Source organism: Trichogramma pretiosum, unplaced genomic scaffold, assembly GCF_000599845.2.
Source record: "Trichogramma pretiosum strain Unisexual culture from Peru unplaced genomic scaffold, Tpre_2.0 scaffold34, whole genome shotgun sequence".
Lineage (NCBI taxonomy): Eukaryota > Metazoa > Arthropoda > Insecta > Hymenoptera > Trichogrammatidae > Trichogramma > Trichogramma pretiosum.
Genome location: NW_019641683.1, coordinates 1,226,880 through 1,240,046, shown reverse-complemented (window position 1 = coordinate 1,240,046; position 13,167 = coordinate 1,226,880). Strand labels below are relative to the sequence as shown.

At 30.1% G+C, this 13,167-nt stretch overlaps 4 protein-coding genes across 6 annotated transcripts; 2 read left to right on the top strand and 2 right to left on the bottom strand.

Moving 5' to 3' along the window:
- Positions 1-417: 417 nt before the first annotated feature.
- On the top strand, positions 418-1,814 carry LOC106660492 (vacuolar protein-sorting-associated protein 25). Its single transcript, XM_023461135.1, has 4 exons — positions 418-968; positions 1,195-1,340; positions 1,405-1,623; positions 1,702-1,814. Exons 1-4 carry the CDS (start codon positions 919-921, stop codon positions 1,812-1,814), a joined length of 528 nt encoding a protein of 175 aa, XP_023316903.1. The 5' UTR covers positions 418-918.
- Positions 1,815-2,047: 233 nt separating this feature from the next.
- LOC106653192 (excitatory amino acid transporter 3) lies at positions 2,048-8,061 on the bottom strand. 3 transcript variants are annotated; one of them, XM_014372652.2, is made up of 10 exons: positions 5,871-5,936; positions 5,717-5,798; positions 3,956-4,245; positions 3,686-3,872; positions 3,572-3,614; positions 3,394-3,433; positions 3,119-3,308; positions 2,797-3,030; positions 2,389-2,715; positions 2,048-2,314 (listed from the first exon to the last, which is right to left on the bottom strand). In XM_014372652.2, the coding sequence occupies exons 3-10, from the start codon at positions 4,218-4,220 to the stop codon at positions 2,155-2,157; spliced, it is 1,446 nt and encodes a 481-aa protein (XP_014228138.1). In that variant the 5' UTR covers positions 4,221-4,245; positions 5,717-5,798; positions 5,871-5,936; the 3' UTR covers positions 2,048-2,154. The 3 variants fall into 3 exon arrangements, with proteins under 3 accessions (XP_014228138.1, XP_014228210.1, XP_014228056.1); XM_014372724.1 differs by lacking the exons at positions 5,717-5,798; positions 5,871-5,936 and adding an exon at positions 7,981-8,061; XM_014372570.1 differs by lacking the exon at positions 5,871-5,936 and having other exon boundaries at positions 5,608-5,758.
- Positions 8,062-8,143: 82 nt separating this feature from the next.
- LOC106659429 (RNA-binding protein 34-like) lies at positions 8,144-10,622 on the top strand. The gene is made up of 5 exons (XM_014382032.2): positions 8,144-8,253; positions 8,562-10,004; positions 10,089-10,402; positions 10,479-10,510; positions 10,619-10,622. Exons 2-5 carry the CDS (start codon positions 8,570-8,572, stop codon positions 10,620-10,622), a joined length of 1,785 nt encoding a protein of 594 aa, XP_014237518.2. The 5' UTR covers positions 8,144-8,253; positions 8,562-8,569.
- A 458-nt stretch (positions 10,623-11,080) lies between these two features.
- On the bottom strand, positions 11,081-12,570 carry LOC106660188 (putative transferase CAF17, mitochondrial). The gene has a single exon (XM_023461085.1). The coding sequence runs from the start codon at positions 12,425-12,427 to the stop codon at positions 11,333-11,335; it is 1,095 nt and encodes a 364-aa protein (XP_023316853.1). The 5' UTR covers positions 12,428-12,570; the 3' UTR covers positions 11,081-11,332.
- Between the last annotated feature and the right edge of the window lie 597 nt (positions 12,571-13,167).

The window sequence follows — 13,167 nt, the reverse complement described above, 5'->3', positions numbered from 1 at the left end:
CAACTGAGATAATGCGACTTTTTGGTACTCCTTTTTACCTTTCAAGTATAATTATTATTATTATTTAATAAATCAACGAATTCTTTTGCTTTCGATTATTAAACTAGAGTAAAACACGTAATTTTTTGTTGAAACGATTTTTTTATTTCATATCTCACGAAGGCATTTGATATAGTTTCGAAACTTTTGAGCCAGATTAAAATCTTTTGAGTTTTAAAAATACCTGAAAATGTTAATTTACTTAGTACTGAAAAAATCTTGCATGAGCTTTATACAAACACAAATAAGTAAGTTGCATTTGCAACTTTCATTTCAACTGCGTTTGAACTGTGCATGCTATTTTCATCGTTGGCATATTGATGATCTATCGATGCGAGCGAGACAGTAATTAAACGTCTACAGCAGTCAGCACTCGGCAGTCGGCGGCAGCACGCGACTCCGCGAGACGTTGAGTCCGAGTTCCGACACACTCTTTGATTTCCACTCGCCTGCAGTTTCCCCAATATAATAATTAATAAAATCGAATAAAAAAGCGTCGTCTGCTTCGCAAATGACATCGCATCTTCACGTTTAATCATTTCATTTAGATGTTTTACGGTGATCTTCAAAAATATCATATGTAGAGTAATATTTATCTAACATCACATGTGCTATTCACGTTTCTTTGTTATATGTACACTTAGATAATGCTTCATTATAACAAATTTTTCATTTATACGTCACAGTTCATTCGGCAGTAATCGTCATCAATCTAAACGTGGCTAGAGTATTTACATTTATGTAATTTAAAGTGTACAATGCTCTATACATCGTGAATCATACTCATAAGAAAATCGGACAATTCTTATTTGTTATATTTTAATTAAATTTATTGTAATAATTATTTAAGAAGTGCTTGTGTGTTCTGAAAACTTGAAAATGACAGAAATTGACTGGCCTTGGCAGTATAGTTTTCCTCCATTTTTCACGTAAGTCAGCATTACAAATGTAAAACCCCATTAAGTAATTTTCAAATAATTCATTGTTGAAAAATATAAATTATTAGCAATTTATTTATTTAATTCTTCAAATTATTCAACAAATTTTCTGAAAAGAATTAACGTAAATTAAATGTTACTTGTCACACTGTTATCTGACTATTATTAATAATTCTAATGTTATATTAAGTGTATATAGTAATTTTATTATTTCCAGATTACAACCTCATGCTGAAACTAAAGTAAAACAAATTGAAGCATGGAAACATTTAGTAATAAATTACTTTCATAATACCAATCAATTTATTTTGGATGTTCGAGAAGTACACAATGGCCCGCTATTTTATAATTCAGCGATTGATAGTATCCTTTGAAAATATATTTTTCCTATGCAAAATATTTTATGAGATCCTTAACTATTTATCAGGAAAATTATCTCCAGAAATTGTATTAATAATATTGGAAGAATTAGCCAAATCTGGTCATGCTATACCATTAGACAAAATTAAACAACGCTGGATTGTATCCTGGCATACATTGGAAGAATGGAGTGATATAATATATTCATGGGCACAGTCAAATGGATTTATTGGTTCTGTCTGCACATTTTATGAATTAAGAGAAGGAGATAATACTACTGATCAAGGTATGTATTTAAGAATGAATAATTGAGTGAAAGATAAAAATAAAGCAAAAATGCTAAATATTAACTATTATTTTTTAGAATTCCATGGCATTGATAATGATTTGCTAGTTAGAGCTTTAAAGATACTTGAAAATTCAAACCGAGCAGAGCTGATAATTTTTGATGATAATGAAGGTGTAAAATTTTTTTAAGTTCTTTTTGTTAATAAATTTTTATTTTAAAAATCAATATGTTTTAATTTCATTTTCTATGATGAAAAATATCGTTTCAATGTTATACTTTTATATTTATACACAAACACAAATTATCATTGATACTTATTTTGGCATTTATGAAACTCATGACACATGCAAACGTTTCAAATTGAGTACATGAATAAATTTGAAGTTATTGTATTTTTACAATTAAAAAATATAATCTAAAATTCCATGTTAATAATATACTTTTATTGTTAAGGTTGATATCTGTAAAATTCAGAAATAAAACAGAAAAATTGAATAGATACGATAATTAGTAAACTTGAAGCTTAATTTAATCTTCTAGTTTTTGCATTCGAGTAAGTTCAGTTGCCTCTGCTAAATCTTCATATACAGGAGAATCCATAGATTTCAGTTCATCTTTACTCATTTTTTCAATGATTATAGCTGCTAAAGCGTCGCACATGACATTAACAGTAGTTCTAAATCGATCTCTGAAAAAAGTATTTTTGTCTAATAAAATGCCACATAGGTATCGAATAAAATGCCATATAGATCAGATACGCACAATAGCCAGTCTACCGCAAGGATGAGAGTAACGTCTTTATCGGGAAGGCCAACAGTGTTGAGCACCATAACCATAGTGACTAGACCGGCTTGAGGTATGCCAGCGGCGCCAATGCTCGCCGCTGTGGCGGTGATGCTGATGCCTATGATCTTACTAAAACTCATCGGTACTCGTCGTACTTGAGCTATGAAGATCGCGGCAACAGCTTCGTAGAGAGCAGTACCATCCATGTTAATGGTCGCCCCAATCGGCACGACAAAGCGGGATATTCTCGGGTCAACTCCCATGTCGTCCATGCACTGGAGGGTGATTGGTAGCGTTGCCGAACTACCAAATATGTATCAGTAATGATTGCTTAATCTTTAGCATTTCTCTGGATAAAAACTTAACGAGGCTAAAATCACGAACCTGGAAGCTGTTCCAAAAGCGGTCACCATGACCTGACTCATTTTGCCGATTGCCTTGAAGGGTAGCTGTCGAGTACACACAAAGTATATGAGAGATAAAGTGCCGAATCCGTGGAGGATCAGTCCCAATAAAACCGTGATAAAATACATTCCAAGTGATTCAACGATACTTCGAAAATCTTGAACTTGAAGAATCTGTGATGCTACGAGAAATGTCACTCCAACTGGTGATAACCTGCGTTATATAAAACATTCAAGCACTTGGTATTTTATTTTGGACATATGGACCCACGTATGATTTTTATTGACTTTGAAAAGCTCACCAAATTACCCAGCTTGTAATGAACATCATAGATTCAGAAAGACAATTAAAGAAGTCCAGCAGAGGTTTACCCCGATCACCCAATCGGCCAATCGCTATGCCCATAACTATACCGAAAATGACTAGACCTAAAGTATTGGTTCCATCCCCGTACGAAGACGATATTTCCCACTCGTATTTATTGTTTGTAACTGATAAGAAAATCAACATTCAATAAATTTTTAATTCTTAAGTTTTAAATACATTTTTTGCATGTAAAGTAATTGAAAAGCTCACCATTTGACTTGTTAACTGGTGGTATCAACTCAGTCCGATACTACAATTCAAGTAATTATAGTATGTAATTGTGCAATTAAATGTGTTTTAAGTTTAATTGATTATTTCGGCATGTGGAAAGCAGATTTTTCGATAGCTATGATTCACCGAATAGGTATGAAAAACGATATAATCTTACCTGTGACAGACATGCTTGAACCAAGTTTGGGGGAAAAATATTCCTGAAATTATTATGGTGAGTGTTAAGGTTGAACGAATCACGAACAGAAAATATCCGATCAAGCTCAAATACCTTATCAAATCCAAAATCGTGTCGGTAGTAGTGACAATTCGTTGTGGAGTTTGACTGTCATCAGTGTTATAATCTTCTTCTTTTCCGTAAGTACCAGGTTGAATAACTGTTACCAAAATTATCCCGAGGATAACAGCAGAAATTGTCGTTGTTGCATAGTAATAAATAGAACGTCTTCCAATTTTACCTGCATCAAAAATGTTCAATCAACTGTTATTTTCAATAAATATAATATTTGAAACGAGTAAGAAACTACTATTATTTGCTGACCTGAGAGACTAAGGTCTAAACTGCCAATAGCACTAATAATGCTTGATAATATCAATGGCAAAATTAAAGACTTGAGCATTCTCAAAAATAAATCACCAGGAAATTGAATGTACATGATTTCTCGTTTGGTCCAGCCTTTAGTATCATCTTTTCCACTATATTTTAGGATAAAACCCAAGCCTACGCCAACAATGACAGCACCTACTGTCAATAGCATCAGGCGGTTCTCTGCTACACAGCTCTTCCATTTTCTTGTCTTTGACATCAATTAGACTTTATATTTCCTAAAACTGACCCGGAACATTTTTATTTATAAATTCAAAGAGGTATGAATTATTTGTTAAATGCTGTGAAAATCAATTGATTTTTTCCACGAGTGACGACGGTGAATCGAAAACCGATTAGGTTTGTGAAAAAAGTCACTTATGTTATCTATAATAAACTCGATATATTCTATAATTGAGAAATCGTTATTAATTAATGAGAGAGATAATTTTTCTTCTTTCTTTTTATTCTTTGATTTCATTTATTGAAATTGGTAAATAACTTATAGACTAAAATTGATACCATTTTTTTCATTGAATTATTTGAATAAAATTTCTTTAAAAATTCTTATATCACAATTTAAAAATAAAATTAATTTTTGTTTTACTAGATTTTAGAGAATTTTCGCACTGACGATATGTTTATTAATCATGAAAAAATATTAATGGCATGAATGAGTGAAAGGAGTTGTCGTGTTTTTAATTTGTATCACCAATGAGAATACAGAATATACTCATCTGAATAATCTAGTACCATCTGGTTGAAACTAGTTTCTTTCTCATTGAACGTTTCTCATGGTTTTGCTTATGAATAAATATGAATTCAACGATAGATAGAAGTAAGTCATAATTTTTGTTAATTAATGTTTAAATTATGGTTATTCATTGTCATGCATTCATTTGCACATATGTGCAGGGGTACAAAATAATTCAATCAAATATTACAAGGTAAGATTAATAATGAAAAAGTATTTTTTGGTAAAAACTCGATTTACTTTTCATTATTTACATTGGAAATAATCGTTACATAGTTATCGGTTACTTTATTTTTATTTAACCAAGAAAGTGAAACCTTTTGAAAGAACCGTCAAAATTATGAAAAAATTGAAATTTTTCAACTAAAAACCACGGACAATTACTGACGGAAAAAAATGTTTGTACTTTAGTTTAGCCCATGAACGTGATAAATATGAAAGAAATAACTATAATATTGTGTGCGATTTACACACCATTCACGGAGTAACATCCTTTTTTTGATAAAACAAAAACAGTAGATAAGCGCTCAAAAGATTCAAAAAGGAAAAAAATTCATTATTAAAGAATTAGTTTTTAAGGGCAATGAAAATGAAATTATAATTTTTTGTTGTTAAAGGCCATACAAATAATTCAATATATGTCACTTAGATAATTGCTGTTATTTCTTGATTGCTTGATTCTATGTAGGATTATACTACTACATTTATACTCATGAATGATCAATCAATTACTCAGTATCAATATGATGTCAAAATTTTTATGCATAAATTATTTAGAGGGTCTTGAAAAAATTAGTAAATAAGGATAATTTAACGACAATTGGAATTAGCAAGGGGTTGAAACTGTGCCAACCTGTTGTAGACAAAAGAAAACGGCAGGCGCAGTTATATCTCGATCGAACTATGATCTGGTTGTCAATCTAAGCGTAGCTGTTATTTACAACGAAACAGTTTCAATTTACCAAGCAAAAGTCGATGGAAAGCGCGCGTGCGATCGTTGCGAATGTCGGCTGAAGACTAATTCGACGCTGTTGCTATTGCAAACTGAAATGCAGAATAACAATCACTTGTACAATCGAGATGTATGAGTAATAAGAACTCCCAAAATTGACTCACCATAATCTGTGGTTCCACATGAAAGGTCGATTGTCATGCCTTTATGTTTATTTTTAACAATTAAAGCTTGCAAAATCTTTGTCAATATTGATTCGTAAGTTATATATTTTTACATCCATTTTGATTTATTAAAATAAAACCGTTGGTGCAAGTTTAAAACTTAAAAAAAAATAAAACTTTGATAAAGAAAAGTCTTTAAAAAAATTGACGAATTGGAAAAATGTTTCGTTTGTAAAAGTTATTATTTTTTTGGATAAAAATAATTGAGTATCAAAAATTATTTCCTGCGCGATCTTATTGGCCCATATTTCACTGCAGTGGAATTAGAAAAATAATTGATGACTCATTTCTTTCAACCTTTATTAGAGATTAATTTACTGAATAATAAATATTACATAAAATAAATACTTAACATTACAAGTATTTTACAATTTTTAATTTAAATTAGAGATCTTATGCATTTATCAGCAAATAAAACTGACTTGTAAAATCCACTTCTAATTGGATTCTGCATTGATAATGATTTATGTATGACAATACTTTTTTCGCTGTAGCATACAATTGCGACATCAAACATTTCAACATATATGATCTATATTATCATACATTTTAAATATATGTTGTGAGGGTAAGATTAGGTAAAAATGAGTCATATACACTGCTCAACAAAGTTATCGCAACACAAAACTTCATCGAAATTTTGTCAATTTTCGAGTGCTTCTATCTTGGTCTATATTCATCGTATTTAGACGATTTTTTTTTCGATTTCTGGAAAATGTTGTCCTCTTTGAATATATTATGTAAGGGTTCGAGTCAATATTGAGTTAGCAGTAGTATTTGAGCGCAAAACTAAAAGTTACTGAAAAAATTTGATTGTTTAAAATTCTTCATAGATTATAGTAATTTGTTTATCAAAATCTAACATATACCATCACAAAGTACTCTTTTTAACGAGTAATTAAAAAATAGAGAGAGTTCTTAAAGATTTTTTTTGCTCCATACAGTCCGTTTTGAATTAAATACGTAAAATCCCTCGTTTTGCTGAAATCGACTCGATTTTTTGGGCATTTTGCGTACAAACAGGGCGCAAAAATAATCCTAGCGAGCTCTATTTTTTTAAATTACTCGTTGAAAAGAGTACTTTGCGATGGTGTATATGAGGTTTTGATAAACAAATTACTGTAGTCCATAAAAACGTTTAAACAATCAATTTTTCTCATTAACTTTTAGTGTTGCGCTCAAATACTAACTCCATTGTGCCTCGAACCCATACGTAATATATATGGCGTTAAAAAAGAAAACATTTCCAAGAAATCAACAAAAAATTTGTTCCAATACAACAAAAATAGACCAAGATAAAAACATTTCAAAATTGACAACATTTCGATGAAATTTTTTGTTGCGATAATTTTGTTGAGTTGAGTTAAGTAGTGTATAATTACATTCATTGAGTTAAATTACAATTTAAAATGTTATAAGAAAAATTTATTCCAATACCGCGATTGATTTGAATCGAGTTTTAAAATTGAATTAATTTTAAAATTAAGATGAACTAAAATTTTTCACGGTTAAAAGCAAAGGACTACGTTTCTAGCGATTATCACTGTTAAAATGGCGCGACAACAATATTCTTGCTCACAACCGACATTGAAACCAGTCGTTATAAATAAATTTCAATAATACGTTTAATTGTATGCTTAAAAAATTATTCAATGGATAAATTTGAATGTTTACCTTTCCCAAATTACGTTAAATGTTTATCCAAAAAGGGTTGTTTTGTTCAAAAATACAGATTGGGTACATACAAGCATAAGAATAATATCAACAAACATTTTAATTGATGATCGCTAATTCACCTATAAACATTTTTTTCTAGGTCTTATTTTCTTGCAAGAATATAAATCGATAATAGCCTTCATCTTAAGTGCGAACTGAACGTTAGATTCAGTGAAAAGTCAAAAAGCCATTGTAATTAATTTTTTTTTTAATTTGTAAATGCTTATTTTGTCACGTTTCGTTTTTTCTTACGTCTTCATAATCAATGAGTAAGAAGAAATTTAATAGGCTCTTGAAAGATTGAAAATATTTGTTTTTAAAAATTTTCACCAACCTGACAACTGGACTGACATTTCTGACTAGTCTCAATTTCTCCAGCCGCAATTTCTTCCGCGCACCGCTTCTTGCCGACTTGTAAGTTGTAATAGTAACATCAACGGTCGCGACAATTTGCAAAGCTCGCAAATACGAGAGAACCACGCAGTCGCACACTCGCACCGACATCATTCGATTGTTCTACTCCCAACTATCAAGTCCCAGGGTCTGCAAACATTTCGCGCCAAGAAAACGGTCGCCGGCGTTTTTCATTTTTCATTGCTGTAATAAGGTAACTGTTCTTCTAAATTATTCATTTAACTTGTACGTGTAGTTTTTGTCAGCGAATTTAAACAACTTTATTATAAATTATTTGCTCATATGCATCAAATTTAATCTTCCAGTAACTTTTATAACGTTTTTTTTATAACCTTCAAATGACAATTTTTTCTTATTGATCCTTTAATGTGCTTAATTTTTACATTTGAAGGATTTCTAGATGATAATTGTCGATTTAAATTGTAAATGTCTTGATTTTAATGGAATTAACGCATATATTCTTTCAAAAAATGTATAGATTTTGAACTGTTTTAATTTCAGAAATAAATATGACCAAATCTGCTCGACGCAAGAATCTCGAAAAGAGAGCGATGAATAACCGAAAAGGAAGAAAAGACGTAAAACTGGATGCCAAAACTGAATCTGATAGTGAAAGTCTCGATGAATCTATGGAGGTAGAGACAGAAAAAAAAGGAGTCAAAATGTTTAAAGGTTTGCAAGAAGAGGAAGATGCCGAAAACGACCTTGCTCAGAATAGTAGTTGCGAAGATGAGGATGTCGATAATGATGATGAAGACGACGATGATGATAATGATAATGATGAGGACGATGATGAAGACGATGATGATGAAGATGATGATGATGAAGATGATGAAGATAAAAATGAATGCTCTGAAGATGAACCTGGAAGTCCAATGAATCAAAATTCATCAGAAAATAATTCTGAAAAGGATAATGACGATTCAAGCGATGATGATGAAGGTGGTAATATTTCTCTAAAATCTAACTTTACTTTAAGTAAATTGTTAGGTGAAAGCTTAGCTGAAGATGACGATGATGATGATTTTAATCCTGATGGTGAAGATCAATCAATGTCTGAAGATGAAGTTTCTAAATCTGCTGTTGCTGAAGAATTAAAGGCCAATGAATCTACTGATGAGGATGAAGATGAGGATGAGGACGAAGATGAGGATGATGATGATGATAAAGATGAGGATGAAGATAGGCCTGGCTTGCAAGCGCTGTTAGGGGAAAGTTTGGCAGATGAGGATGATGACGAGGACTTTGATGTTAACGATGAAGATGACTCAAAGTCTGAAGATGAAGTTTCAAGATCTGCTGTGGAAAAAGAATTACAGGACAACTTATCTTGCAGCGAAAATGAAGATGATGATGAAAGTGATGATGATGAAGATGATGAAGACGGGCCTGGTTTAAAAGCACTGTTAGGTGAGAGCTTAGTAGACGATGATGACGATGAAGATTTTAATGAAGATGGTGAAGATGACGAAGATGAAGATATTAGTGATGACAGTATTGATGAAAAAGATTTAAGAATTAACGATACAGAATCAAATGAAAAAAATAAAAAAAAACATGATAAACCTGTCAAATTATCACCAGAAGAACAAGCTGCGAAAGAAGCAAGAACAATCTACATTGGTAATGTTCCTAAGGAAGTAACAACCAAAGATATCAAAAAACTGTTTAGACCTTTTGGTATCATAGAAAATATTCGTGTTAGAGGAGTGGTAGCAGAGGATGATAAAACTTCAGCCAAAGTAGCCAGTATTACCAAAAAACTCCATCCTAAAGTAAAAACTGTTTACAATTATGTTTGTTTTAAAGATCAAGAATCTGCCACAAAAGCTCTTAAACTAAACGGATACAAACTTCTAGATCATACTTTGCGAGTTGATCTTTGTAATTCAAAAAAGGAACATGACCAGAAAAAAGCAGTGTTTTTAGGAAATTTACCATTTGGTAAGGATATAATGATTTTTAATATTATTTTTTTATCTTGTCTTCGTAGATTTTATTTATACCCCTTCTAACTTTTTATTACAGAACTTACAGACGAAGATGTTCATTCCCACTTTGCCTCTTGTGGTAAAATTGAATCTGTACGTATAGTTAAAGACCGCAAAACTGGTTTAAGTAGAGGAGTTGGATATATCAATTTTGTAGAAGAAGATTCAGTTACTTTAGCTCTTGAGTTGAATGATACAAAAATGAAAAATCGTCAAATTAGAGTCAAAAAGTGCAGTACAGTTACAGGAAAGAAAAAGAGGAAACACAATAATTCAAATCAAGGGAATGTTTCAAAGAAAAAATTCAAAAATAATCACGGAAATGCTTCCAAAATCATGACAGAAAAAAAAGTAAGAAAAAGCATATAAACAACTTTTTTCTAAGTTTCCGCATTAATCATTGATAACATAATTTAATTTTTTACAGAATGCTGGAAAACAAGAACAAAAAAAGAATTCGCCTAAAAAAAAGAATGGAGGAAAATTTAAAAATGGAAAAAAATCGACTTAATAACAATAATAACTTGAGTTTTTTGATATTTATTTTACAAAATGTTTACTATTAAGATAATATTAATTTTAGGAACACAAATGTAAAATACTTGAACTTATTCATGGTAGAATTAATTTTTATTGGTCTGAAAAATGTTTTGAATTCATTTAATTATTGTACATTAAATTAAGTAAAATATTTTTTAAATTCATTCTAATTCATACCCTTTATTTATTATTAAGTTGTTTAATTTTATCATTTAACTTTGATGGAAAGCAGTGGGAATTTTTTATTGCACAAGACTTACAGAATCGTTTATAATAATATATACTACATTCCATGCAACATGAACATTTACAAATGCTACAATTTGCTCCCAAAACTAACACTTCACATTTGTTAGATATGCTAAAAGGATCTTTTATAATGTAACAATCTTCTAACATTTTCAAATGTTTTGCAAATGGAGGTTTCATTCCTTTGTAATCATAATATTCTTCTAAATTACAATATTTACATTTCCATATACCACCAGATGCACATTCAGTGTCCACTTGCAAATCTTCCTTTTTACCAGCACTTACAAGTAACTGTTTGTCAGGAAAAGTTTCATCCATTTTGATTATAAAACTGAAAAATTTTGAAGTTTTTAAAAGATTTTTTAAAATCATGTATTTGTATAAGTTAAAAAAAGATATTATTTTGACTAATTCTATATTGTTTGGACTATGAAAATTACTAGGATTGAGGATATTTGTTTTTACTAAAATTCAAATGAATACAGTAGATCAGTTTTTATTTTTTAATGATGATTCAATTTTTGGTTTATCTTGTGGCCACCATTGAGGCTTCATGAGTTTCATAGTACAGTTACTTATATTTATGATTGAAGAAGCTGAGGCTTCAGATATTCGCATTAAACCAAGGCCATAATTTCCTTCGTGATCAATGATTTTACCAATAATTTGACCAGATTCATTAGTAATATTTTCATAACTTTGAAATTTTTCTGTGCATCCATTATCTAATATCAAAGGCATGATTCTTTTTCTTACAACACCTGTGTGGTATGTTCGGGCTGTCAATTCTTGTCCTATATAACATCCTTTTTGAAAACTTACTCCATGTAAGTAATCACAATTTGACTCCAAAGGAAATGATACTCCAATTGGGAAATTTCGTACTCCTTCAGGCACACCCAGTTTATATCGAAAAGATATATAATCAATTATCTCATGAAGTTTGATGTTCAAATCTAGATATTTATTTATATCATCAGAATCAACTACTGATTTTGTTAAAACTCTGTATCCTAATTCAAATAATCTAGGATCTTGATACACAGCTATGTTGTCTATTATTCCATTAGTATTATTACTTATTGAACATGCTGAAATGTTTTCTTCTGATATTTTTGGATTATCAATATTGTTATATGAAACTTGGTCATCAACTTTATTTTCATAAATGCACCACACTTTCATATCATTATTCATAGGTAGTATATTGACTTTTCTTTTCAGTTTATACATTTTTAAATGTTTTATAAAATTATTAAAAAGTGTAGAATCACATTCAATGTAAAAAGCATCCTTTTCTTGACACTTGTATATAATACTATCAAACAATATTCTACCCTTGATATTAAGAAATAATGAATATATGCTTTTTGATCCATCTTCTAAATGTCTAATATCATTAGTCATTAATCCTTGCAGAAAATCTGAGGCATCAGGCCCTGATATATGTAACAGTTTTCTTTGTTTCAAGTGAACAATACTTTTACTAAAAAAATCTGAGGATTTTAATCTTGAAAAACTTTGTCCAACAAATTGTTTTTTATTCCTTTGCATGAAAGTTCTTGTAAATTGCATCATTTTCATAAACCCTGAATCAATAATTGTTTAAAATAAAAACTGACGTCAAGTATTTCTATTCATTTACGCTTAAAAGTATGACTTGCACTGATAGCGCCTTTTGTTAAGATTTGGAGAAAATAATTTATTAAGTAGCAAGATCATATATTACATAAATAATATCTAACCTTTTGGCACTTCTGATTAACTAGTTTTAAAAAAGGATTCACAGTTATTCTCGAGGGAATTTTTTAATAAATTTGATTAAAAAAACTAAAGAAATATCACTTCGATTTAATATTAAATGATTATGAGATAAGTTTATTACTGCATAATAATTTTCAAACATTAGGCTTTGATATCAGCTTGAGGGTGAATTCACATTGCAAAAAAAGAAAATGAAGAAAGCGCTGATTGTAAATGAACTGACACACACCGCACACGTGACACGAATTAACATTTTTAAACGCACTTTCCAAATTTTTCAATTAAAATCTAATTAATATTTTTCTAGACTTTAAAAAAGTTATTTAAGAATTTTTCAGAAAAATATTAACAAGACTTTGAGAAGATCTTACAACAAAATACAATATTTCGTTATTACCATCATTCGTTATTACCTAATTTTCAACTTTCAACCATCTAAGTTGTAATTTTTGTGTAAATAATTATAATATAAATTTGTTTATTGGTCAAAATGATTATGTTCAATTGAAATATGGTAATACAACTTCAAGTCTGGTATTTTCAAAGTATAATACTTATAT

What these genes read in the sequence shown, in the direction of transcription:
- LOC106653192 (XM_014372724.1), bottom strand. Translation starts at nt 4,220, where the DNA reads ATGTCAAAGACAAGAAAATGGAAGAGCTGTGTAGCAGAGAACCGCCTG. An exon ending in ACGATTTTGGATTTGATAAG is followed by an intron (nt 3,615 to 3,685) that starts GTATTTGAGCTT and finishes TAATAATTTCAG; the next exon opens with GAATATTTTTCCCCCAAACT. An exon ending in GCTTTTGGAACAGCTTCCAG is followed by an intron (nt 2,716 to 2,796) that starts GTTCGTGATTTT and finishes CATATTTGGTAG; the next exon opens with TTCGGCAACGCTACCAATCA.
- LOC106659429 (XM_014382032.2), top strand. Translation starts at nt 8,570, where the DNA reads ATGACCAAATCTGCTCGACGCAAGAATCTCGAAAAGAGAGCGATGAAT. An exon ending in TTTAGGAAATTTACCATTTG is followed by an intron (nt 10,005 to 10,088) that starts GTAAGGATATAA and finishes TTTTTATTACAG; the next exon opens with AACTTACAGACGAAGATGTT. An exon ending in AAATCATGACAGAAAAAAAA is followed by an intron (nt 10,403 to 10,478) that starts GTAAGAAAAAGC and finishes AATTTTTTACAG; the next exon opens with AATGCTGGAAAACAAGAACA.
- LOC106660188 (XM_023461085.1), bottom strand. Translation starts at nt 12,427, where the DNA reads ATGAAAATGATGCAATTTACAAGAACTTTCATGCAAAGGAATAAAAAA.
- LOC106660492 (XM_023461135.1), top strand. Translation starts at nt 919, where the DNA reads ATGACAGAAATTGACTGGCCTTGGCAGTATAGTTTTCCTCCATTTTTC. An exon ending in AGTTTTCCTCCATTTTTCAC is followed by an intron (nt 969 to 1,194) that starts GTAAGTCAGCAT and finishes TATTATTTCCAG; the next exon opens with ATTACAACCTCATGCTGAAA. An exon ending in AGATAATACTACTGATCAAG is followed by an intron (nt 1,624 to 1,701) that starts GTATGTATTTAA and finishes ATTATTTTTTAG; the next exon opens with AATTCCATGGCATTGATAAT.